Source organism: Hoplias malabaricus, chromosome 11 (genome assembly GCF_029633855.1).
Source record: "Hoplias malabaricus isolate fHopMal1 chromosome 11, fHopMal1.hap1, whole genome shotgun sequence".
NCBI classification, from domain to species: Eukaryota; Metazoa; Chordata; class Actinopteri; order Characiformes; family Erythrinidae; genus Hoplias; species Hoplias malabaricus.
Window position 1 is genome coordinate 9,529,202 of NC_089810.1, and position 27,463 is coordinate 9,556,664.

The following is a 27,463-nucleotide window of genomic DNA, read 5'->3' on the forward strand; positions in this document are numbered from 1 at the left end:
TTGGAAGAAGGAAAGGCGCAGAAAAGCCTGGAAATGTGGGAGAGTGTTGTGATGAGGACAGCTAGCCAGGCTGCCTACCTGTGCGGATCTAAAATGGCGATGGTGACGTCATGGGTGGGAGCTCTGTCCCCACGTGGGGATGCTGCGCTGTGATTGGACGAGGCGCTGGTACGCCGTGTTTGTGCTCTGTGGTTGGCTGAAGGGAGGCGCTTTGGCTGTGGCCCGGCCCTCGTGTCTGTAGACTGTCTGTGTGTGGCACACACAGAAAGAGAGAGAGAGAAAGAAAGAAATGTGAGAGTGGAGTGTACAGAGAGACAGACAGCGGTACTCTCCGAAAAACCTCGCAAAACCTCTTCAGCATCGGAAGTACATTTGGCACCGTGTCTTTTTTTCCCTCCCAGGATTACACAAACTTCTCTTTTCCCTTTATTTTTTCTTCATTTCACCTCGGAGTTTTTTGGTATATTATTTTTGTGTGTGTGTGATCGTCCTGAGTTAAATCCTTGGGGCGCGTAGCAGTCGTCCTCCACTCGGAGGAAGAAGGAGAGAAAGCTCGGGAGATGTGGACGACGCTGTTTTTCGACGCTTGGACGCCATAAAAGTGCACGCGCGGCGGCTACGGCTTCTTTTCACCCTTCTTTGAAGTTACCTCCGTTATTTTGGAGTGAGGGGACGGCTGAGAGACGAAACCGGAGCAGGTAGGGCATGAGGGCTGAGCCACACTGGCGTGTTACTCAACAAAGAGCCCGTTCACACCTGGCCGTTTACACGCGTCCTCGGTGCTCGGGTTATAGAGCCTCAATCGCGTTAAAAAGGCAGGTGTGAAAGCACTCGAGGCGCATTTCATACACTTTTCATTTCAGTCGCTTACACCGACACAGGAAAGAGGTCGAGATACAATTTAATAACATGTTTCTCGACTACAAGTGCAAATGCGAGTAGTTGGGAGTCTCAAAACACTATTTAGATTCAGATAAAACTGGAGCGAAATGAGAATAAACGCTTCAGATGTAAACGAGGTGAAAGTCTTCATTCAGCTCCGCTCATTGAAACTGAAACGAGCGCAGAGCTTGAGTCGCACGGTTAGAGACTGCTTAGATGTTCTCTGTTTGGACTATTGTCCGTGTTTTTCGGTCATACCAAATCCCAAAAATACCAGAACAAGTATGTGCGGTTAACTAAGGTCCACACAAAAGGAGCAGAAGCCACCGAGGCTCTCGTTAACGGTTCTTTAGCTCGGTGTTGTTCTGTTTACCGAGGCTCCGCTTCTGACCAACAGCCCGAGAGCTTGGCTGCGTCCGAAACCACACGCTACAGCGCCGCACGTTCCCCCACTAATGAATGGAATTCTGAAGGTAGTGCACTAGGTCTGACCCACTCCTCAGTGTGAGTGCGCGCGGTTTGGGACGCAGCCTATGGCGACGTTCTCAGCCAGCGTTGGCAAACGGCAGTAAACAGCGCTAAGCAGTAGCTCGTTAGGTTTTAGGAGGGAGTTTTTTCTGTTATTTTAAAACGGCTTCTGACATGTATAGCGAGGGTTGTACGAGGGAATTTCATCCTGTGACACTCATGTTTTTTGTTTTTGTGATAATAGGCTTTTCTGTTAAATCTGTTACATTTTTTCTTACAGAAAAGCAGAGTTGGGCTAGTCTTGATTTCTAGCTTTATTGTATTACTATGTAAATGGTATTATAATGTGGTTTAATAACATATTATTCAATTTGTACCCCCCCCCCCTCAAAAAAAAAAAATAAAAATAAATAAATAAATAAATAAACTGCCTGTGGGCTTCCATCAAAGCTGTAACATACAATTCACCACAGTGTGCTTTGAGAAGCTAATTGTTCTTCTCTCTGTTTTCTGTTCTTCGTCTGTTTTTCTCTCATTGTTTCTATGAAGAGGTAAAAGGGTTCAGGGAGGGAGCAGAGCTCTCACAGCAGGGTTTTTTTTTTGCTGTCCAGGGCTTTTGTTTTGCCCCCAGCGGCCAGTTTAGTCTCTTGGTGTCCGGCTCATGTGCTGAACCGTGCAGAGCCACCTCCGCAGAGACCAGAGAAAACTCTCCTGCTGAAATTAAGGATACATATCAAGATGTATCCACAAGGCCGGCATCCGGTAAGTGGTGTCTTTGTCATTCATACCATAAAGAGCCAGTTATTTCTGTTGTTTTTGTGTTTTTAGCCCATATTTGAGGGGAAATCCAAAAAAAAGCCATATTCATTGACATCCTTAGAGCCATCTGGTTAGCTACCCCCCCTCCCGCCCCCCTGTACATGCCAGAATTGCTCTGAAGTGAAAAGCAGGTCAGTGGGAACTATCATGTAATGTTTGGCTATAAAGACACCCCTCCACTGCCATCCACCCTCGTCATCTCAGCAGTCAGAAAGACCCAGCCAACCTTGAGTGAAAAATTCCTTGAACCGTGTGCTCATCTGTTGTCATATTTGTTTACTAGAGCAGGGCCATGTTTTCAGCTAGCACCTGGTTAAATACTGGGGGGGGGGGGACACCAGCAAAGAAAGGAAGCAGGATTTTTTTTTTCTCCATCCAGTTTGGCCTGCTCGAGCCCATCCATGCGAAGCGACCTCGTTTTCTCTGCTGGTGTTTATGCGAGGCTTTAAAACAGCCACAAAGGTTTGTCCCCCGCTTCGCCTGTCAAGGCCCGTAGCTATCGGGCAGATGTCACTGTAGCAGAGATGTCACCCCGGCCCTCGTTCCAGGGGCTGAAATATTAGAGCCGCTCCCCTGCGGGCGCAGAATGCATTAGAGCCTTTGCTACTGCAGTCAGTGGAAAACAAATTTGGTTCTCAGAGGATGTAATTGAGTTTGATTGATGTGATGGCTGTCTTTCAGGCGCCCCACCAGCCTGGTCAGCCGGGCTTCAAATTCACAGTGGCAGAGTCCTGTGACAGGATCAAAGACGAATTTCAGTTCCTGCAAGCGCAGTATCACAGGTAATAATCTAGGACATGAGGATGGTGGAATAACACACTGTGCGTTTACAGCAGCCCATGATAAAATGTACTCAAACACCAATAATGCATGCTTTGTTAAGCAGAGTCAGACGTATAGGGGAAGGCTTCATTTGTTTTGCTAACAGCATGGGTACAGAGAGGCACACTGATATAACTGGGAGCTCGAGTGAAAACTGGAATTGCGGTGTCTTTAAAGCCTGTGTGTTGTTATTTTCAGTCTTAAGGTGGAGTATGACAAACTGGCCAACGAGAAGACTGAAATGCAGCGCCACTATGTCATGGTAAGCTGAGATCCAAAATCTAAGCTGCAATTATGCTCTTATTTATGGAGAACATGGGGGAGGTGCTGGGTTATGCTTGGTGTATACCTGCACTATTTCTTTCTTTCACTGTCTCTCTGTGTGTGTGTGTGTGTGTGTGTGTAAGAAACCTCTTCTAGTGCCTCTAGCTTTATTAAAGGGTCCTGAGTGACTGCTCTGAGCCCCAGGCTCCTTTATACGCCACCCCTTAGCCACAGGGGTCAATGACCACTGCATTGTCCCCTTTTTTCTCCGCCCCCCCCCTCCTATCTATCCCTCCCTCCCTCCATCCCCCTCTCTCTGCCTCCCTCTGTGCGAGGATCTGATTATTCTCCAAGGAGACGCCGCTCTCAGACAAATGCACGGCTGTAAATTAGGTGAGGGGTGATGGAGGAGGGCCAGGGGCAGCTGTGGGAAAATACTCAATCGCCGCAGAAACCTCAGCGTACAGTCTCTCGATAATGAGATTTAACACACAAACAAGCAGCTCGGCTCGAAAATCGGCATTAATCTTAAGCACAGGCTTAATCATTTACACAATATCTGAAGGCCCAGATTCAATTGTAAACGTTCTGCCATCGCTAGGCTTTATGATTAGCGGAGGAAAAAACAAAGGCTTGATGTGATGTAATGCTACAAGGTCAAACCATGGAAGTGTATTCTCTTATCTTGGGTAAACACGCGAGGGATGACTTTAACCAATACCCGGGGACGCTAGTTAAACATTCCGTTCACAGGAAGAAGCTTGTCAGCCTGACAGGAGGAGGAGAGGTTAGGTAAACATCGAGAAGAATCCCCCATGCTAACTGACTGTGCTGATAGTGTCTGGCGTGCAGCCTCTTTGACTTACAAAGGAATTATCTGGGGGGCCAGAGACACTCCTGTAGTAAAAATTTGGGAGCATCTTCTGTGTTAATAGGAGCCCTGATTGAATTCGATTGCCCTTCTTCAGCCTAGAGTCAGTTGGGCAGCCTATAGAAAGAAAGAAGGCAAATTTGAAATTCTGCTGTGAAAGGGTTTGAAGTGTTCATCAAAAGCTCCCTCTTCCTTTTACCCCTTCTTCATGTTTAACAAAATAAATAAAAATAAAATCCCAGGAACGCCATCCACAGGTCTTCTCTGATGTAGTGAGAATATTTGATGTTGTTGTGATACGGTGTTGGAAAAAAAACACTTATTTGTTTCTCTTCTGTTGCTTTTCAGTACTATGAGATGTCCTATGGGCTGAACATCGAAATGCACAAACAGGTATGTAGTCCTTTGATTTCTTCCTGACTCTCCCCTCGCTGCCTCTGGACCATGGACTGTCTTAGAGGGTGTAGCGGTGTGCGCGTAGATTTTGTGCGGAGCATCGGTTGCGCTGCCAATTTAAGTAAGATCCATAGACTCAGTAAGAGCTTCTCTATTCTCCACTCACTCCCGTACATAAACATCCTCATTCCTTTCCCTTTTGCTGCCTCTGCTGAGCTAACAACACATTCCCGTGTGTTCAGGCAGGTTTGATAAGATTAAAGTTGGGCATTTGGCAGGAAGGGCCTTGTGTCTTAATGACTGAAGAGAGAGGAGTCTGCCCAGGCCCCATTATGTCAGCACATTTAAGACACCCCTATAAATTAAAGCCGGCAAAAAATAGCGCCCGCCGTAAATTCAGCCTCTCCGATCAATTCCTTACCACGCTGGAATTTCACAGCGAATACACCTGACTCAGGCTGTCTTTTGGAGTCCATCTACAGATTGTTTTTTCATTTTCCACAGGCCGATTTGGAATATATGTCTGGGAGCGTGTGTGGAAGTGTGTAGTGTTTTTGATTTATCGCATGGCTCTGTACTCCAGATAATAAGGGGGATAGGAGCAGTTAAGTTGATGTGGTTTGCCCATCAGAGCAAAAGGGTGCTGCCTTAGCTTAGGATACTTCCTCTCTACCTTCCTGCCACCTTTTGAAGGTTAATGGCATGAGGGTGGAGTGTGGGAGCAGGCGATCCATCAGTGTCCTTCGTGTGTGTGTCAGAGCGGCCCAGCCGTCCATCAGGTCTCATGTTCTTCTGATGGCTGCTGTCAACCACTTATCTCTCAGGCAGGAATGGTGCGAGAGAGAGAGGGAGGGAGGGAGGAGGAGGGGGGGTCGCAAAAGCAGCAGGGGTGGGTGAATAAGAGGGCCAGCCCTGTGTAAACAGGTTAATCGACTGATCCATTTTAGCGCCTTGACTTTTATCAGCCACTGCCACTGAACCCATGGAAGTGCTTGAATAATTCATCCAGGCTCAGCTCTAACCTGCTAGAGGCGAGAGAGGAGGGTGCTAGTGAGCAAACACACACACACACATACACATACACATACCCCATCATCCAGCTCAGCCCTCCCACATTAACCCCAGCCTAGGAACAAGAGTGCAGGCAGGGAGTGGTTAACCACCAGAGGTGGCTTGGATTACTGCATCCACACTGCCATATTATCCTCCAGCCCGAGGATTTATTCCCACCGACAGGAAAATCCGTCTTTGCATCTGCTGTGTTTATTCTCCTCCCGTCTCCTCCTCCTCCTCTTCCTCCAGTGTTTTGTATTTTAAAGAGACGAGGCGTAATGCGGATTTTCAGGACGCGTGTTAGCGTTTGATATCTGCAGACAGCCATGGCAGCAGACGGAAACGAGGCTCTAGCAGCTGAACCGTATCATTGAGCTGCCGGTACGGGTTATTGTTATTATGGCTCGATCCAGATTTGTCTCACCTGTTGCAAACACACCTTCTAGTCCCCAGATCCGGCCAGGTGCTTGTTCCCTGCCTGTAGAGATCAGGATTGAGCTGGTCTGCCTTTGTGGTTGACACAGGGACAGTGATCAATGATTTATACAGAGGGACTCTAGTAAGTGTTTGCTAACTGCTGGATGGCCCTTCTTAGCGCGAGCCAAAGCAAACAAGACTCGCTCTGCGAGGTGAGCACACACAGCCCCTGTTAAAAGAAAACACAGAGTGGTGGAGAGTAAGCAAGGGCTCAGCTCAGGCCAGCTCCTCCCCTCGTATCCTCGCTGATTAGCCTCATGTATGGAAGAATGTGGCGACAGGCCGACAGCATGAGTTCGTGAAGGAAGGCTGTTTGTGATGTTCCGACTTTCTTTCCACTGATGAGGAAGGGAAAGCTAGTCATCCCCCGTGGAGCTAAAGCCCAGGCCCCTGCCTCGTGCTGATCGATACACGTAAACTCAAACGCCAATTTGAGTTTAGCCTCACGCTAACAGTGCTGTTAGATGGCGTGTTCGACTCGTGCAGCGGATGTTAGCTCTTCATTACTGGATGTCAGTCATCGTGCACAATTTCACTCTCTGCTGAAAAGTAGAGCCCCATCGCCCTGGCTGGGTCAAGTATTGTTTGTGATGGGGACACATGGCTGCGAGCACCAGTTGTTTTCCCTCTATATTCAATGCTCATCAGTGTCTCTCTCCATTCCGCCGCCGCTGATAGCAACAGACAAATAGCTTTCAGCATGCCATTGACAGGCTGGCCCTAGAGTGCTCTTGAAGGGGTGCTAGACAGGTCCGAGTACCTGTAATTGTGTACCAGAGCGTGAAGCTCGCCACTCAAGAGCTGGGCTTTCATCTGCTTAAAGTGACAACGTCCTATTTTTATCCACAGGCAGAGCTAAAAAGCTTCTCGCTCGTCCAGCTTTGCACACACGCTTGCAGTTGGCGCACACGTACATATGTACAGGGCTGCTTTACATGTCCGCCCCCTTCTCTCACAAACACACACAGAGTTGTAGGGATTTTTTTTCTTGCCTGATAGAGTCCGAAGGTTTAGAGTGAGTGACAGATAAGTCAACCCTTGACCCCACTCGGCCAGCTGTCAGCGTTGTGGTAAGCCCTTAAGGAATGCGCTTGACGCTCTCCAGGCCTCTCAGCAAATCCTGTCAAATGTTCGGCTGCTATTGACAAGGTTTATCTTGGCAAATAAAGATTATACACTGAGCTGGCTCTTCAACCATTTTTGTTGATGTATTCGTCTAGCTCCCCCCCCCCCCACTCTGTGAGCACTCAGCCTGCAAATTCTAGATTTGAGTCATTTTTATTTTTCTTTAAAGCCAAGTGTTGTAGTACACCCCATTACATCAGTATAAATTCACGCATGCTTTCATACAAACATCCTTATGCTGACAAAATTATAAGGCAGGCTGTTTATTACATGCAGAGCCAGATGTCTTTAAAAGTTGCTTTTTGAGAGCAGGGGATGTACAGAAAGCAAGGAATTTTTGGTATGTCCTCTAAACTGCTTTCATGTTGATACTTTGCCTTTGATGTGGAGTACTATCCGCTTCAGATTACTGTCAATATATCCCTGATTTCCAGCTGCCTGCTTGGCTATTCCACACTGTACACTTGTCTATAGTCAGGCCTGAAATATCTCTTTTTATCAGACGGAGAGCTAAGGATGAGGGCAAAAAAAAACCCACTTTCTTCAGTGTTACTGGTCATCTCATAGAAATATTGTGTTTGGCCACTTGGCATTTTTCACCAATACGTTATAAATAATTTCCCGGTCAGTGCAGCGCTGCGTGTTTGCCATTGAAATGAGAAATAGGGCTGAAGAGCTCTGTGATGTGTTTGTGCTCTGCTCTGGCCCTGGGTTGAACTGAGGCTCATAAATTCCGTACATGATGCATCTGTAGCTCAGTTCTCTCCACCACCACCACCACCACCTCCCCTCCACCGCACCCCCTTCTGCTTTGGTCTCAGTCAAAGCCTGAGGTAGACCTGTGATGTGAGGCTCTTTCATCACTGGACGGGGCTGTGATTTTGGCAGTACTATATTCCTGCTGTCTGCTGGCAGGGAGAAGAGAAGGAAGATGGAGCACGAGCTAGTGTAGCTGTTTTTCTGGAAAAAAAAAAAAAGACGTGGCGTGCTGGCTTAGAGTAGATGATTTAGGAGGATGTGTGGAGAGAAAAGGCCACCCTTTCTCCTTGTCAACCCCCCCCCCCACCCCCACAAAACCCCCTAGCCACCATTCCCTCTCTTTATCCACCTTCCGTGAACAGCGCTCATCTGATCGACAGGCTGAAAATTCAATTTAATGACCTGCCCGTGTGCCTGTAATATGATTTTACAGGCTGTTACGGTCAAGCCGAGGTAGCATTTGCATAATGATCGGAGCGCGATAGGAGACCGGGGCCGCTCGTTCATAGTTGCCATAGCGACGGCCAGGCGGGCGGAGAGAGAATGGAGGTCGGGTCCCTGTGGCGGGTTGGATGGATGGTGGGGTGGGGGGATGGGGGAGTGGAGAGGCTGGGAAAATGATGGAGGGTGGAGAGGAGGGGCTGAATGTACCCAGGCTGCTGACAGATCTGGCCCTAGTCCACCCTCTCTCATTAGTGAGTACTGACTGCTGGCACCTACTGCTTATGCTGCAGACATTTTCATCCCCAAGCAAAAGCCTCATCTTAATTCCAACATCAACACAAGTGGCTTTTCAGTATGTAGCCAAGCCTAGACTAGGCTTAACTTTTGGTGTTCTTGCTATGCTTTCTCAAACACGACTGCGGCTCAGAGCATTCATCATCGTCGGATGTCGACATGTGGGTCACAGCACATCTCCGTGATGTACGCGGAGTAGCAGGGAAGTCCTCAGCCGCAGTAGACTGCATTACCGGCCTGACAGTGGGTGAAGTGTAATGGTGCTCTTAACGCGGCTTGCCTCTGGCGGGCTCGTGTTCTGTGCAGTTTGGAGTGTACACTCATCGCAGCTGCGCTCTCTCTCCCCTGGGCTCTCCTAATGCTTTAAATATTTCACATGTCAATATCACGCTGTTTGGAGTGTGTCGAGTCAAGCGCTGCTGATTGCCATGGTAATTGACTTAATCGTCGTAAACACTAAAAGGGGTTGAGTCAGGCTTTTTTTTTTTTTTTTATTTGTGCTGTTGTATTTTCCAGTGCTAGTCAATTGCCTCATCTTTTTTTTGTGTGTGTGTTTCTGTTTTCCTCTCTTCCAGACGGAGATTGCTAAACGGCTCAATGCAATTCTAGCTCAGATCATGCCCTTTCTGTCACAAGAGGTGAGAGTTATGACATGGCGTTTACCGTATGAGAAGCTGTCAACTTCATTAGTGCAGTTTTGTCTGTAATGAGAGGCTGTGTCGACACGTGACGCAGAGATTAGGAAACGTTAAATAAAACAGGATCTTCTGATTACTCAAAAGTAAAAGAATCGTTTTTAAAGAATCAACTTTAATGAGAACTCAGATCTTCAACGTGAGCTTATAAATGTAATGTATAGGTTGTAGGTCTGAGATATTGATTATTTTAAGAGGTTTTTAGAGGAATGAACTGAGATGAACTGTTGATATAAGCTTTAAATTAATTGAGTTGTTGTAATCTGAAAGAGACAAAGTTATAGAAACACTGGCTGGTAGCTACACTATCAGCATTTATACATTGTCTTATATTTAGAGCTCTGTTTAATGTTAATTCAAGTAGCGTTGGTCCTAATTTCTGCACTTTCTATATGTTTACTTCCTATCATTGGGAACCAGTTGCATATCACACATTCTTTGCCTCAAGTTATTGGTCTCTAAGTATATTTCTTGACTCTCTTCTTCTTTGCAGCACCAACAGCAGGTTGCGCAGGCTGTTGAACGTGCAAAGCAAGTGACAATGACAGAGCTGAATGCAATCATCGGGGTACGTGGACTTCCCAATCTGCCTCTAACCGTGTGTATACCTCTTTTACTTCTTTCATTTGACTGTATTTGGGGGCAAACCTGCACTGATTGATTGATCATGTACAGTTTTGCCCCCTTTCTGTAATGTTTTTAATGTCTTTTATAAATTATTAAAAATGCATGGGCTGATGCGCATGTCTTTATCACAAGAATAGAACCATGGCAGGTTAGTTTCACCTGTAACCCTGACATTTCACATGCTCCTCTGTTGATACACTGCCAGGTCTGGTTAGTTATCTAATGCGTGCTTGGGATTAGTGTGTCTGTAGTCTCGACCAGCTGAATTAGGGCTAGTGCATGTTCCCTGGCTCTGTCCTGTCCCTGAATGTGAATGGAAAAGCCCTTCAGATCTCTCTTCTAGAGACTGCATGTCTTTAATTGGATCAGGTTTACTGGGGAGGCTCATCCCTTACCGCTGACCTGGATAGCACTGAGGAATAACAACAGATATACACAAGGGCTCAGACAGCAGGCACCGTGTTACTACCTGAAATGACTCCTCTCACCTATGAGTTCCTTCAGTCCAACTCCTAGCAGCTCGTTTTTGTTTTTCCCATCTGCTTCCCATTGAAAGACCTGGATTGGTGTAGAAGTGAGCAGGTCCAGCCTCATGACCCCTAAGCTGGCCTGGCTGTGATCTGATTATAGGAGCTGACCCTGCTTTGATTAGCCTCCTGCTTAAGGGTCATTCCTTTGGTGTGTGGGGGGTTGGGGGACGATGACACCACAAGGGGTGTCTGTGTAGCCTGATATCGGAATTCAATTAGGGCCTTAACGCGGACATACCACCCCTCTCCCCATTCTTAGATAATGACTTCCTGGAATCTGAAGGCAGGCATGTGGCCACTTTTAAATGCCAGCCTATCTACTGGGAAGATCCCTTCTGATCGCTTTGATGCTGCATTACGCCAGACCCGCCTCATTACTGTCATAGAAGGAGAGGATCTGAACCGCGGTTCCTCTGGATGTCGTCTTTCACCATTAAGATGTGGTCATTATTTTTGCGGTTATGAGCTGATCACCTTTTCTCCTGCTGTGAACAGAGTAAAAATGCAGTTGACATTTATGCAGCTCAACTTCAGATTTTTCATTTTGAATGCATGGCATTTTTTTTTTACCTACTTTCTCTGCATCTGTAGGCGAAAGGCATTACCTTGTCTGGAGGTGCTGGTATGGTGGAAAGTTTATAAATATTTTTGGAGGGGGTGAGCATTTGTAATTCGCACAGCAGGGTGTCTGAGCGTGTGTGTGGTGCCAGAGTCCTCATGAATACTAGAAGGCCAAGGTGAGATGAGACCTGTGTACCCAAACACACACACACACACACACTGGCAGTGCAGAAGCTGCCAGCATCTCTTATTGATGGACCCTAGAGCTAGTAATAGGATGCATCTAGGACAGCTGTGCTGCTTTTTTTTTTGCCCTCCCTTCCCCCCACACCCCCCACCCCTCTAGCACTATGACTTTGATCAGAGGTCTCAAGATGGCCTCCTCCAGCAGCCCAGCAATTCTGCCCTTACACGTTTGTGTGTGCATATGTGTTTATTTTAGATCACATTTGCCTTATTCCGCCTTTTATTTTTATTTTTCCCAGTGGTTATATTTGGGCTATATTTAGCCATCACTGAATTTAGAATAAACTGATACAGTCCTGTGACTGTGTGACATATTGGGGCAGTTTCTATGATATGACTATGTTTGAGATTGGTTTAGGACAAGGATAAAGGTTTGGTTTTTTGGTTCAGATTTAATGCTGAACATGGACTTAGTTTTGGTTGTATTTCCAAGTTCATGGTCCATGGTGGGGGTTTGATTCTTGTTTCCAGGCGTGTTGTGAACTCCCAGTGTTATCTCAGTATTAACTCATCTCTGTTCATCAGAACGACATGTTTAGAAGTAGTTCTCCAAAATAATTACATTCCCAATGCATTTAAAAGTGAAAACTAAAAGATTTTGAAAATAATCTGAAAAGATTAAAATATCTGACACTGTCTCACATCTAAAGACAGTGAGTTGTTAGTCATTGAAAGGTCAATATTAGTGTGAGCCAAGACTTAAAAACTTGTAATAATAAACATGTCAAGGTGAGGAAAAAGTCAGGCTTAATGCAGCTGCACTCACCAACGTTACACCAAATGACTGCGATCACAGGAGCTTGCCTCGCCTCCAGCAAAATTATTTAATTTAGAATTTGGAGATGTGTTTTGATAGTAAACTCACTTGAATAGTTGTTTGTAAAGTGGGCATTAGTTGCCATGGTTCACCACTCATGAATCTGTGAACGTGAGTTTCCTCTCTACCCCTGTTGCCAAGCCTTTCACCTGCAGTGCTCAAGTTGAAGGCATTATTCTCTTAGGTTTATGGCGTCAGCAGCTCAGACCCAGTCTTTGGAACACTGTAGTGTCAAAACGGAAATGTTCAGCCATGACACTGGCTGCTTATATCCCTCATAAATCAACGTCTAGCATCTAAACAACATCACTCCTGTAAACAACATTAAAACTTGATTTAGACTGGAGAAGGGGCCCAAAAATAAAAAAGTTTAAAATTGCAGTTTCAGGTTAAAATTAATCAGCCGTAGCATTACATTTAATGGAAATGTAGCTCAGATGGATGCAAGCACTTGCTAACTGTGTGGCTGCCACAGCAGCTGCTGCAAGATGTCTTCCCAGACCTCTCAGAGGAGTACTATTAAGATGGCCTCCACTTGTGTTAAGGGTCCAATTAGTGTGTGTGTGGTAAAGGGAGCTGTAGATATTCTAAGGCTGCATGTTGCATGGTTATAGTGCTAAATTGTTCAGCTTATCCCACCTGAGGACAGGAGTAAATCGAGTGTCTCATTTGGCCAGTTGGCTTTCCCACTGTCCAGCCATTTTTTTTTTTTTTTCGTTTTCCTCCTGTTGTTTTTTTCCCTTACTCCTTTTTTTCATCTGGTGGCCAGCCAGCATTTGGCAGTGGTATTTCACAGTTGGGGAGGAGATTAACACCAGCAGAAGAGGTCTTTATCTAGGAATATTAAATTAGAGGAGGCATTTTATTTCTTTATTTTCTTGTCTTCATAGCCAGGGCTCTAATGAGAGTTCTCGATGATTGTCCATGCATATTACACATCAGTGGCTCATTAGCCAGAATGAGCAGGGAAGGGCCTCCCCCGTGAATCAACTGCCTCTTTAATTTCCCTTGTGGTCCGTCATCCTCTTTAGCTCGCGCACACACACAGCCTCCTTCCCCTTTTTTGTTCCTGTTCTATCTTCAAGCTCACTTTCCTGCTGCAAACATACACCTTACAACCACCTGGCCACCTACACGGGGGTTCTCCTCGTGCGTTCGTTCACCGCCCCCTCTGTTCTCTGCCTTCTTTCTCTTGTCAACACACTCCCTGGGTTTCTGCAAACCCTCTCTCATAACTGACTTGGCAGCTCCGAGTTGGAGAGCAGGGCAAGGTTGCAGGTTCAAGTCCCAGGTGACGCTCCTCTATATACCGTTCTCTCCCTTGCCATTCTTCAAGGCCCTTTGCCGTAATATACGGCCAGCTGTGCAAATAATCGGCAAAGCTGTTAGCAATTATAGTCACCCCCAAATACGAGCTCGTGATGGACATCTTAATAATGATTTATCCTCTGGAAAGGGCAAGCTTTCGGAGCATTCCAGACTTCTAAATAAGCCTTTAGTATTGATATTTACTCTTGGCATGGCATTAATGACCTGCTGATAATTCGGAAAGGTTGTACCTCCGTGCTCACAGCTCTTAGCCAATAAGATCTACCCTTTTCACTTCAAAAAGAAAACACACACACACACACACTCGACCAAGATTTCAGTGAGCATGGCCATAAATGGTCATTGATTGAGTTGAAGTCGGTATAGATGGAGGGAGGTACATGCCATAACAGCAGCTAAATTATTCAGCTCGCCAGAGCATGGTAATAAATTGTGGAGAGGTTCTTTTTTTTTTCTTTTTTTATTGGTGCTTGTGCTAAGTATTATTTAAGCTTGCTTTAAACGGCACACTTTCCATGCTGAGAGGCTTTTAACTCCCGTCTGCTTGCCCCAAGCCCTTCAAATATTGATGGGAGTATTGGAGGCTTGAACACATGCCAGCACAGGACCCCTGGATGTTGGCCACTGTAAATGACACACACACACACACACATGCTTAAACATTCTCTCAGAACCTCAGCCCAGCTGTGGCTGGGGTGGTTTTTTTTACAGTTTAGTCTTCATGAGTGATTATGTGAATGAACCCATTTATATATAATTTCGTTTGATGAGGTTAAGATTAAACACATGGTATAAAGCCCCTGCGCTGACTGCGTTCGAGTGGTTGTTGTCTCAAAACTAGACTTGTAAAAAGCCTGGAGAGCTCTTCTGTTGCGTGTGTTTTCCCAAGCTTGCACAGACACTGTTGAATATTAGCGTGTGTCTGGAGTTGTAGGGACTTGCTTCTTTATTTCACAATATTATTTTAAAGGACACTGATTTGTCGTTTCCTCTCTGAAACCCTGTTTTCAGTCATTAGTCCAAGCTTTATTGGGTTTCCTGGTTTTCTCTGCCAGCTGGGATTCTGAACTCCTCTTTCCTGTGTCCTGAATATCAGCCATTAGTTTTAGTCTCAGTTCTTTCCCATGCAGCTACTTTACAGTATGTGTGCACGGCTCAATATGGAAAAATATAGGGTGTTTTGACTGAGTAGTAACTTTATAAGTAACAGTAGGCCATTTTGGATTTGTACCGTTTCAGAACAATATTTGATTGTGTTTGTTGTGCTTCAGAAGTGCATTTTAACCCTAAATAAAGGGTGTTGATCAAGGTGGATGTGTATGGCGTCAAAATAGGTTCTAATCTTCTGACAACCAAAAAAAACAGAATCCATAACCAATAAATCTCATTTTATAATTGAGAAAACTGTCATTAATATTGGGAGTTATAAAAACAGGGTTGTAAACAGAATATTTCTGTATATAATCGTCTATTTTGAGTTTAATATTCTCTTTCAGCCTCGCTTTCGCCTTCAGAAATTTCTCGATTTTGACTTTTGACGGTGTCGGGATCTAGACGGTCATTGGCTGCTAAAGTTAAGCCCCGCCCACCCAGCAGTTTCTGCACACACTAACCCTGACTGCAAAATGACTCTAAGCCTCTATGAGGAACTGTGCATTACTAAAAGACATAATGGTTAATAAATATTCGACGTGGCTTACCTGTGTTTGCCGGTCGGTCTTTTTCCAGTCAGGGTCAGATTGCCGCGCTCTCGTTGACGTAGCGGGGTGTGCAGAATCAGCTGGTTGGGCGGGGCTTAACTTAGGCAGCCAGTGGCTATATAGATCCCGACCCCCGTCAAAAGTGAGAAAGCTCCGGATGCGAAAGCGAGACTGTGGCGGAATGAAAGCGAAAACGTATTCTTCAAGAATTTTTAACTCAAAATAGACGATTAGATACAGAAGTATTCTGTTTACAAAACTGATTTTATAACTCTCAATTGCAAATTACATTTATTGGTTATGGATTCTGTTTTTTGGTTCTCAAATTTAGATTATGACGTCATAGATATGGCCTAATTTCTTTGGCCTGAGAGCGGTTAAGTGTCAGTGTCTGCAGATATTCGTTTTTTGGACCATTTCTATTGGTCAGCTGGCCATGATTCCTTCAGTTAATATAAACAGCAGCTGGCATGAATGAAAATGAAAGGGACATGAGCACTCTACCTGGAAGGGTTGCATGGTTTTGATACTGACAGCAGTGATTAGATGATGAGTGCTTATACCCGCTCTTCTCAGGCCTGCAGTAGCTGAGTGTGCATGTATTTCTTTATGTCCTGCTGTGTTTTCTCTCTGGCCCACTCGTAGTATGTCTCTCCACAGCAGCAGCAGCTCCAGGCCCAGCACCTGTCTCACGCTGCCCATGGTCCTGTGGCTCTTCCCCCACACCCCTCGGGCCTGCAGCCCCCAGGCATCCCCGCTGTCACAGGCTCCGGTTCGGGCCTCCTGGCTCTGGGCGCTCTGGGCAGCCAGCCTCACTTACCTGTAAAGGATGAGAAGAACCACCATGACCTGGAGCACAGAGGTGAGTGCTGTCACACACAGCTCTGATGAAGGTTCGCACCTTTACGCCACGTAAAACCTTTTACCGATGCTGAGGATTCGAATGTCCTGCGCACGTTGGAGAATTAGCTGATTATACATTTCCATTGTCTTCACTCTCAGCACGCACATGGCCTATGACAATCATAATCAAGATAGCGTTCTGAGGATCAGACTTCATTAAAGGAAGATCCTGTAGATGTTGTGAGTTTGAAATTGTAGACTTTGCCCTAGGTGACTAACAGCCTGGCTGATGTGTTGTTTATCTCTTATCTCCCCTCTCTCTCCCTCCTCCAACCGGATGCAATGCCTGCAGAGAGCACGGTGAGTGCCCAGTCCTCCATTGGCTCATGTGTTTCTCTCTCTATTACTCAGCTGCTCTCTCCCATGCACTCTTACTTTCGCTCGTTCTGTCTCCTGCTTTACCGCTTTGTCTCTCATTCTTCCTGCATGAAAGAGCTTCTTGGCCCGTTTCACGCCTAAGAAAATTTCCATTAATGTAAATGTCAAGTAAGACTCCTTTTGCCTGAAACGCTCACAAGTTGCTCTGCGTACAGTAATCTGCTTTCATTAAAGTGACTAATGGGGAAATGAGGGTTTTTTTTTCCCTCTCCTCCTCCCTGAAAAATGAAATAAGCCTTCACATCTCCACGCAGATGGGAAATGACTCGTATCACAGTCTACGGATTAGCGCTGCTCCCTAATTTCATCACAATTAACGACGACTTTGACTCCCCTCCCTTCATAGCAGATTTATTTGATCCCCCTCCGTCAGCCCTCTCTCCATCTTGTCCCTGTTTACAGCCCATTTTCTCCCGTGCTGTTTTTTTTCGCTTGGCCAATACATATGCATGAACGCAGGCAGCCGGATTGTTTTCTTGCCTCTCATCTCCTAGCAAAAAGCGTTTATTTGACGCAGGCTTAAATCTCTTCGATAGCTGATTGTGGCAGCGAGATTGGGTTTCTGATGCTCCCTGCCACAGCTCAATAGGTGCAGTCATGTCTGAAGGAAAAGAAGCTCCTCTAGCAGTTGGTGTGGCCCAGGGCCTGTGTGTCTCGGTGTGTGTGTGTGTGTGTTGCGGCTGCTGTTGTCTCAGGTCATCTGATAGCATAGTGGTGACTTAGTTTAATGAGTCACACTAAGCATCTCTTTAAAAGGTCAGGCATCAGACACACACACACACACACACAACTGTGGGCCTTCTGCCCAGTCTGCTACTTCATCTCACTTCTCAGCTTAGTTTCCTTTTACACTTGCCATGAACTTAAGCTTTTTCACCCTCTGTTGTGTTTTGCACTCTCTCTCTGGGCTGTGAGGGAAGCCTAAGAGAAGTTCTCAGTGTTGGATTATGTTGAGAAAGTGCCCAGAGAGCACTCTAGAAAGGCATCTCTGCTTTACTGGCACCTCTTTCAACTGTCAGGGTGTGCATACTGATGACCACTGAGGATGCGCCATAGAATTAAGGAGGAATCCTGTGGGTTTTTTTGTAGAAAGTAGGGTTTTCTGCTGATGAAGTGCTTATCTTGGCTTCTGGAGGCAAGCTAGCAGTGTGTGTTTGTGTGTGTGTGTGTGTATGGGTAGGGGGTCTCACTTTTCCAGTGTTTGAGTGCGACTGGAAATAAACTGAGGCAGAGGAAGTTCCAGTAGATTGGGACTAACTGCTGGGGAGCAGCTGCCCGCCTATGGCCACAGATAGCTCTGTCTGTCTGTAGCCTAGTAGCTCCACAGGCCTGGAGTCAGAGCCAGAAGGTGCCCAAGCACGCTACAGCAATCAATGGCCATTACATGGTCCTACACACACGCGCGCACACACACCCCCACACACACACGCAGAGCCAGTCCAAGCCTGGTTGCTCTCAGATAAAGAGCCGTTGTTCAGGGCTAGTACACCGCTCATGTCTTCCTGAAGCTGTTTGTTGTCTCTTTTAGGAATGGAGGGAGGAGGGTTGTGGAGGGCTGCGAAAACAAGCCCCTTTCTTTGGTCTTCTTAACTGTGGCTGCTCTGTTGTGTAGCCAGCACATTCTTGTGTGTTTAGCCTAGTGTAGGTTGTTAGATGCATTGTGTTAGGCCAGTTTTTGGTGTTTGAAGGTGGCTCATCGGAATGAATAGGCCTCTTCTGCCTTTTTAAACCGTGGTTTGGAGTGATAAGAGCTACTGTGCTCTCCTTATTCTCTTACTTTCATTTTTCGCCTCACTGTTTCCCGTCTTGGAACTCTTTCAAGACCCACAGCTGCAAAGTACCTGTCAATTTTGTCAGCAGTTATTTTCAAATCTGGCTCAAATTAATACTGTTGTCACAGGGCATATTACCAGCGAGTAATAATAAAGTTTGAGTGCAGAAATAATCAACACTCTGTTGCTAGCCGCGTGGTTTTAAAGTGTTATTTAAAGCCTGGATCAAAAATGGACCCAAACCAAAATGACTTTTATTGTTCCATTCGACATTTATGGCTTCATGCAGTTGATGGGTTTATTTAAAAAAAAAAAAGACATTTTATTGTACAATATTAAAACTAATATGAAATATTCTCTATAGAATTTCAATTTCAGATTCAGATTTTTTTTTCTTCTTAAATTCTAACTAGTTATAACTTTCTTCCATTTTCTAGTTCTCCAAAGCATTCATTGACTTTTCATAGTGAAGCAGCTCCAGCAGTTTAGAGACTCCCCGTGCAGTCACACACCTTAATAACACATTTATTTAGAAGAAAATAAATATGCATACAGAACTTTGTTTAGAGGAAAATATCAGAATAGAGGGCGGCACGGTGTCGCAGCAGGGAGTGTCTCAGTCACACAGCTCCAGGGGCCTGGAGGTTGTGGGTTTGATTCCCGCTCCGGGTGACTGTCTGTGAGGAGTGTGGTGTGTTCTCCCTGTGTCCGCATGGGTTTCCTCCGGGTGACTGTCTGTGAGGAGTGTGGTGTGTTCCCCCTGTGTCTGTGTGGTTTTCCTCCGGGTGACTGTCTGTGAGGAGTGTAGTGTGTTCTCCCTGTGTCTGCGTGGGTTTCCTCCGGGTGACTGTCTGTGAGGAGTGTAGTGTGTTCTCCCGGTGTCTGCCTGGGTTTCCTCCGGGTGACTGTCTGTGAGGAGTGTAGTGTGTAAGGGATAACAACTAAACGAAATGCATTTCTCTGCAGTGTTTTGTAGGTTATAGAAAGATGGAGACAAATCACTTATTATTTTCCTCTTACTTTTTCAGAACAACTCCATCTCTCCGTCCGATAGCCTGCGAACCTCTAGTGAGAAACACCGCGGCTCGTCAGATTACAGCTTGGATTCCAAGAAGCGCAAAATGGAGGAGAAAGACAACATGAGCAGATATGTGAGTCTGGAGCTTTCGATTAAACGGGCTAATGAAAGTAATTCTGTAATGTTTATGTTGTGTGGAAGACTGACAGATGTTTTTATTTTTAAACAGGACAGCGACGGAGACAAAAGTGATGATCTTGTGGTTGACGTTTCGAACGAGGTGACAGTTTTAATCTCTATAGAAACAGTAATATATTCACATTGTTGTATTGTTATGCCAGGATCAATCAGTTGTTGTCAAATGTGATCAGGCTTGGATCATACTTAACTTGGGTATGTGCGTTGTATTTTTATTTTGTAGGATCCTGCCACACCCAGAGCAAGCCCAGCACACTCCCCACCAGAGAACGGCATAGACAAGCCTCGCCCCCCGAAAAAGGACACCCCCAACAGTCCAGCATCTGTGGCCTCCTCTGGCAGCACACCTTCCTCCAAAACTAAGGAGCATGGCCATGTAAGGGTAAACTAATAAACGAACTTACTTCACATACCACCTTTTGTCTTCAGGGTTTCATTGCCTTTTCTGTCACTTGTGGGGCATGTACTAAAAGGAGAAGTATATAGAAAAAGAGAGGAGTGAATTGGCCAGGTCTAGAGAGGTGCCAGAGCTGTGATCTTTTTCTGTTATGTGCCCCTCTCTCTCGCTCTCTCTCTCTTTAACTAATGGCTTAGGAGTGAATGTCTGTTTCCCAGCCACGTCTTTAAATACATCTGTAAATGTCAGGGATAATGCATTCCCATAGCAGGATCAGTCGTGTCTTCTCTGCTAATAACTCAATGCGTTTAACCATTCTAGGCCTTCTGCCTCGGCATAAAGATTAAAGGGAAAAAGCGGGGGATAGGATAAAAATGAGCCTCATCTCCATTGTAGCAGTAATGGGTTTTGGGATAAATAGCAGGGTTTATAGCTTCGTAGGAGTAGCGGGTTTGTCAGAATTGGATTGGATTAAGTTCAGCAAGCACTCAAATCTTCTGCCTGGATGCCGTCTCACTTTTTTTTGAGGATTTCTCTCTCTCTCGCGCTCCCTCACAGAATGACAAATCTTCTACACCGGGTCTTAAGTCCAACACTCCCACTCCACGTAATGATGCCCCAACCCCTGGCACTAGCAGCACGCCTGGGCTGCGGCCCATCCTGGGCAAACCTCACATGGATGCTCTGGGTGAGTGTGAGCTAAGCATCCACAACACTGCAAAACAAACCGTTCTCTGTACGTTGTAAATTGTACGCTGCATGAGTAGATTTATTCTGTGGTGGAAAAAGAAGGGCTTAATATGTAAATGTCTTTCAGGATCGTCTGGGATCTGAAAGTAGCTCTCTTAGGGGTTCTCTGTTACCGTTGTGTAGTAAGGTTCTGTGCAGGCCAGATTGATTGAGATGAATCTCCATTCTCCTCAGCCTGGCTGCTCTGCCTGTCTGCCACTGATTCTGATTTATGATGGGCTCTGTTTTTATGTAGCTGCTCCTGCACTGCGCACCCCCCTTTCTTACCCGACGCCTTTTGCAATGATGGGCCACCACGAGATGAATGGCTCGCTTACCAGTCCTGGAGTCTACGCCGGCCTGCACATCTCTCCTCAGATGAGCGCCGCCGCTGCCGCCGCCTACGGCCGCACGCCCATTGTGAGTGTTTTTTTTGTGTGAATGTGCGCACTCAGGGACCTAAAGTGATGCAGGATTGAAGTCAGACTAGCAACAGACTGAGGAAGCAGAGGACGCTTGTGCTGTGTGGGTGCTTGTGTGCATGAGTAATGCCAAGGTACCAGCCAAGTTTATTAAAAACAATATTTTACATAAAAACGAATTGTTGAAAGTTTATTGAGCTGCATATTTCACCTGCTTTGTATTTACTCTAAAATTAGCATAATTTTGCCTGGGCTTTCAGGTTGCGTAGTGAGCCTAGTGTTTCATTCATTCATAAATCTTAGGGCTGAACAGTGTAGATAGTGTGCTACTTGGCCATAATTCTTTAAATGCTGTAAGCAGGGCATTTATAGAACTGCCGTGTACTGAACAAATGTCATTTTCTGTCTTTTAGGCGGGTTTTGAGCATCCACATATGAGAGCACCAGGCCTCCCTGCCAGCCTCACCTCCATTTCTGGAGGAAAGCCGTAAGTTTCCTTTAAAGATGACCTCATCCTGAGCTTTCCTTTCCCGGCCCTGTTTACTTATCGTCTCTGCTGGACAGTTTTTACTACTTAATAACTCATTCCAGGCCATTTGCTCATTTCTCTAAACGATTCAATTAAGCCCCTTCAATCAGTAGCCCTCCTGTGGCCTAAAGGATACATAACTTAGGAGACCATTTGAAGTGTGTTTTATTTCTGTTTTCCATCTCAGGGCCTACTCCTTTCACGTCAGCGCCGACGGACAGATGCAGCCGGTGCCCTTCCCTCCAGACGCTCTGATTGGCCCAGGGATCCCACGCCATGCCAGGCAGATCAACACTCTGAGCCACGGCGAGGTGGTGTGCGCCGTCACCATCAGCAACCCCACAAGACACGTCTACACTGGCGGCAAGGGCTGTGTCAAGATCTGGGACATCAGCCAGCCTGGCAGCAAGAGCCCTGTGTCCCAGCTAGACTGCCTGGTAAGAACGGAACCCACTATAGAAGCCATTTACTGTTATTAGTGTAATTATGGGCATGCATTATTGAAATACCTTGAACATTTGGAAGTTAAAGGGGCATACATAATGCATAATTTAATATTTGTATACTAGGAATTCAGCCAATGTTCCCCTGGCACTCTTTTATCTGTGGAGAATAAGTTTGTGTGTTTTGAACACAACTCATTTGCATTCACTTTCCTCTCCAGCAGATGCCAAATCATGTGCTAGTAGCTTGAGTTTGTTATTAACCTTTCAGACCCAATGCGACATAAATAGATATATTAAAAAATATACTTCTGCCTTTTAATCTGACCTCTGGATTTCTTAATGCTGCTTCTGTTCTTATTTGAATATGTATTATGTATAAGAATTTGTATTATCCCCGTGTCCGTGTGGGTTTCCTCCGGGTGACTGTCTGTGAGGAGTGTGGTGTGTTCTCTCTGTGTTCGTGTGGGTTTCCTCCGGGTGACTGTCTGTGAGGAGTTGGTGTGTTCTCTCTGTGTCTGCATGGGTTTCCTCCGGGTGCTCTGGTTTCCACCCACAGTCCAAAAACACACGTTGGTAGGTGGATTGGCGACTCAAAAGTGTCCGTAGGTGTGAGTGAATGTGTGTGTGTGTGTTGCCCTGTGAAGGAATGGCGCCCCCTCCAGGGTGTATTCCTGCCTTGCGCCCAATGATTCCAGGTAGGCTCTGGACCCACCGCGACCCTGAACTAGATAAGGGTTACAGATAATGAATGAATGAATGAAGGATTTATATTAGTTGTTGTGTTTAATATATTAATGGTAAAACAAAGCTAAATATATATATATATATATATATATATATATATATATATATATATATATATATATATATATTTATAATTTTAGAACAATGAAAAGTGAGCATCACTCAACTGGGCCCTGAAGCATGCTCTGAGCTTGCAAACTTACTCTAAATTAAGTGCACAGCCTATGTACCAAACTTGGTCAAAACCTACATTTGTGTGGCCAGTGAAGACCCATGATTTTAAAAAAGCAGCTTCCGTGTTTGAGCGAGAATGTGCCTGCCTGGTACAAGATGCATTGGACAGGATTCAGGATGCTGTTTTTTCCTTTGTTTGTTGTATCGGATTCACTGTGTTCCTCTCTTCCGGAGCAGAACCGGGACAACTACATCCGTTCCTGCAAACTGTTGCCCGATGGACGCACGCTGATTGTGGGCGGTGAGGCCAGCACTCTGACCATCTGGGACTTGGCCTCACAAACACCTCGTATCAAGGCTGAGCTGACCTCCTCGGCCCCAGCCTGCTATGCTCTGGCCATCAGTCCTGACGCCAAGGTCTGCTTCTCCTGCTGCAGCGATGGCAATATTGCCGTCTGGGACCTCCACAACCAAACTCTGGTCAGGTAAGCACCTGTGGCATGGCTGTGGGTGGAATTTTTGCAGGCGTTTTTAGTATTGGTGCCGTGAAGCTGATCTCCACATTGTCGTGTTGGTGTTATAGGCAGTTCCAAGGCCACACAGACGGTGCCAGCTGCATCGACATCTCACATGATGGTACCAAGTTGTGGACAGGAGGCCTGGACAACACAGTGCGCTCGTGGGACTTGAGAGAGGGCAGGCAGCTGCAGCAGCATGACTTCACCTCTCAGGTAAAACCCTGCCCCCTACAAAGCTCCAGCAGTTTGTTTGTAGCCGAATTGAACCATTAACTTGTTCAGGATTCTAATGCAAGTAGTTCAGTGTTTCATTAGGAATCCTAATACATAAATGAAAGGTATATAATTACTGCTGAAGCTCTCCATGTCATGTTTACACTCATCTGACTGTTCTCATCACGCCCGCAGATCTTCTCTTTGGGCTACTGCCCAACTGGTGAGTGGCTAGCTGTGGGCATGGAGAGCAGCAACGTGGAGGTACTCCACCACACGAAACCTGACAAGTACCAACTCCACCTGCACGAGAGCTGTGTGCTCTCACTCAAGTTCGCCTACTGCGGTAAGCTCCAAAGACCGATTTGTAATTACCTCAATTAAAAGTACAGACTCAGATTGCACCCTTCGTTCTGCAGTGTAGTATACGATGAACATGTAACTGCAGTGTTGTGCCGTTAGATAACATACGTTTGTCTTGGAAGTTACTTAAATTGCATGTCTCTCGATGTTTACGCATGAGCTGCGTCTCTCTATTGAAGAGGACTTTGAGCGTCCTAACCCATTAAACCTGCCTTCAGTCTCTTTGCACATATCTCCATTTAGCTCTCTCTTGCCTCGGCAGCCCAGCAAAGTTCTAATTACGTTTGATTTCCCTTGACAAGGTAAATGGTTCGTGAGCACTGGGAAGGACAATCTGTTGAACGCATGGAGGACTCCCTACGGCGCCAGCATATTCCAGGTACGGAGATCAATACAGGCTGTCTGCAGGAAGCTCGTGGGCAGCCCGGCTTTGCCCTAGAGGGCAGAGTGACCGCTGGCTGATAGACAGGGCCTGTATCAGCGGAAATGGGCCAGAGTGTGTCATTAACGCAATGGCCTCGACCACTTAGACAGGATGTGGGCCGGCACACGCGGCCGCCGTCCACCAGTAAATAACGCTAACCCTTCAAGTGTTTATGGCTGGAGAGGTCGGCGTAAGAGCTAATGCAGCATGATGGCGCAGAGAGAAGTGCTTATGTATACAACTCTGTGTTTTTGCTTTGAGTGATTGGTTGGGGGACGGAGGGGGGGGGTGTGGTTGAGTCATAGCTTCTTGCAGTTCTGCCATAGGACACTAAGTGTTTTGACAGTTAAATTTCAGTCGACTCACTTTTTTTCCCCCTCACTCTCTCTCTCTCCTTTTGTCTCTCTCTCTTTCTTCTGTTCCACTAGTCAAAGGAATCATCCTCGGTCCTGAGCTGCGACATCTCGGCAGATGACAAGTACATCGTCACCGGCTCTGGCGACAAGAAGGCCACGGTGTATGAAGTGATCTACTAGACAGAGAGGTAGCTGAGTAGAGAAACTTGGGCCACTCGGAGCGAGAACGGAGCGTTCGGGGTGCCACACTCTCTTCTCCACTCCAACGACTCTTCTAGTCAGACATACAGGACAGCGCCTGTCTGCCTGACTATGTCTCACTCTCATCCTCCCCCATCAACCTGCCATGGACAGCCTGACTATCAGCAGTCTGGATTAGTCATGTATAGGCTGGAATTAACTGTGCTGGTCTGGACTGGACTACCATCATCCACTAATGCTTCTTATTGCTCATCTCTCCTTCAACCACCACATCCAGCGCAAGTCATATGGCACTAGAGAAGAGAATATCTTATTTTTTTTCGTATCTTGTTGGATTTTTTTTTTTAAATACAGAGAGAATGTTCCATATTGCAGCGTGAAGCGGCGCTTCGTTCTGAAACTTGATCCGTTTGGAGGTTCTGTGAAAAGTGTACATAATGGAGTATTAAAAGGCCTTTTATAGATTTATATTTTGGTGTCCAGTTACACTTGTGATGGTTCTGTCTCCCCCCCCCATCCCTTCCCTCCTCGATGCTTTGTTTTTCCGCTGGGGTTTGGAAATTAGATTAGGATTTTTTTTTCTCCCACCCTCTTCTAAGGACTCTCTCTCTCTCTCTCTCTTCCCTATCTCTCTCACTCTCTCTCTCCCCCCTCCCCTTCTGAGAAGTTCGTATTCCAGGCTAACCTTTTATGGAAATCTAATTTACTTTTTTTTTTCTCCCCGCTCTGAAAAACAATTTTGAGCTAGATCGCGTTTCAGAGAATTTTTTTTTTTCTTTTTTTTTTTTTTTTTTTGTACAATGGCCTGTGGATCCTTCCTCTCCTCGTGGTGGAGAGCTCTTGCCTTAGCTGTCCTGTAAAGCACCTGAGGCTGCAGCTGTGGATCAGCAGGAAGATCGGCTCCTGCGAAACACTCGAGACTTCATCCCGACAAAAATGACTGCCAAGCGGCCTCAGGACACAGCCCAGCTTCCTTCAGAGGGACAGCCCTATGCTGTGGACAGAGCGTGGGCTACGGAATACGTTTGTTGGTACTGTCTGACGGGGCGACCCCTCCGTTACCCGTTACTTCATTGCGTTAGTGTGTGAACAGGACACAGCATTTTGTCTTGTAGTGGACGGTCATGTTGGGATAAAAACGCTTCATATTTCCCCAGGCCCCTGTGACGGTCTCCAGGGTTTGTTTGCATTGTCTCCAATCTGCAAGAAGCACAGAGTCCACTAATGTGTCAGCAGCTAAGCCAAACAGAGCATAACGGCCAAGACTAACTTCAGATGATTGGCCAAGTTGCCCCTTGCATCCCACTACTGTCATCCCTGCCCTTCCTTTTACATAGAGCCTGAGAATACAGTCATGTCTCAACACACACCAAAGTATGTAGCAAACTGTGTTGTCACTGAAGATATGTACAGTTGTTGATAATTCAATAAACTGTTTTTGTAAAAAAAACGAAAAATACATACATATATTTATATATTAACTGCTATTTATTCATGTTTTACTCCATGTTACTTGTCGGTGGCGCTGTCAGGGCGATGAGTGCCAAAGTGAACTTATTTAAAGCCACTTAAAGGAAGCATGACGCAAACCGTGCTCTCCAGCCTCTCTGAATGCTCTATTGCGAGTGGAGTACTTTTCGGGGCCTGGAAGAGATGAATGGCCTCTCCCTCTCTGTTCCTCTGCAGGAGCAGGGGCTTTTACTTTGAGCCCCTCTCCTGGCGGCCTCTTCAGTAATGTTGTTGTTGGCTAATAAAAGCCAAGGCGGATGCTTTCAGCTTTCTGAGGCTGTCTCTCCCCTGCACTCACTTCTGCGCCCACTCTCTCTCTCTCGCTCTCTTTCCTCTCCCTTTAACCCAACCACCACTGCCCCCCACCCCCACCGTGCTCCTGAAGTGTGCATTTGTATGGCGGCTCCCCTGCTTTCGTCCAGCTTTCTTCTTCCCCTCTCAATCGAGAAGCTGAGGGGCAGTGCGGCGGTGAAAGCTCTCAGCCCGTTCAGGGTGCTTGACACTGGGCACTGGAGGAGGCCATGGGGCGCCTATTGTTCCAACCTCCATCGATCTTTCCTCCACTGTGCTGGGGGTTTCGGCGCTCTGTCTGCACTAGCTACACGGTTTTATAGCCCCTGAAACTCTCATCACACGTTGTTAAAATGATTGATGGTGTTACAGATGGTTTAGCGCGATGTAAGGAGTCATGCAGTTTTCTAATACTATATGTAAAGCTTATTGCTGGCAAGAGGAAAATCAATTAATTAGAAAGTCATCCACTGGTTTTATAGGCTGCTGCAGATTTGTTGTGGTCCCACAGTGATGATTTTACACCGGAGGCTGTTCCTGCATGAACTTAGCACACTCTCTGTGGATTATTTAGCTCTGTTTTTTTGTTATTTACCATCAGTACCCATTGATAGTCGGCCAGTTCTGAGTTTGATGTTTGAATGCTAGGCACTGCCTCTGTTGGATGCTGGTGTGAGTTAAATCATGGCCGGTGCACAC

At 46.1% G+C, this 27,463-nt stretch overlaps 1 protein-coding gene across 1 annotated transcript; it reads left to right on the forward strand.

The window, feature by feature from the left end:
* Positions 1-283: 283 nt before the first annotated feature.
* Positions 284-26,399, forward strand: tle3a (TLE family member 3, transcriptional corepressor a). Its single transcript, XM_066684671.1, has 21 exons — positions 284-698; positions 1,900-2,112; positions 2,851-2,951; positions 3,190-3,253; positions 4,475-4,519; positions 9,250-9,312; positions 9,863-9,967; positions 15,840-16,041; positions 16,375-16,382; positions 19,261-19,383; positions 19,480-19,530; positions 19,672-19,824; positions 20,404-20,533; positions 20,831-20,994; positions 21,410-21,483; positions 21,713-21,962; positions 23,127-23,374; positions 23,473-23,620; positions 23,816-23,966; positions 24,286-24,362; positions 24,836-26,399. The coding sequence occupies exons 2-21, from the start codon at positions 2,089-2,091 to the stop codon at positions 24,941-24,943; spliced, it is 2,289 nt and encodes a 762-aa protein (XP_066540768.1). The 5' UTR covers positions 284-698; positions 1,900-2,088; the 3' UTR covers positions 24,944-26,399.
* Positions 26,400-27,463: the final 1,064 nt, after the last annotated feature.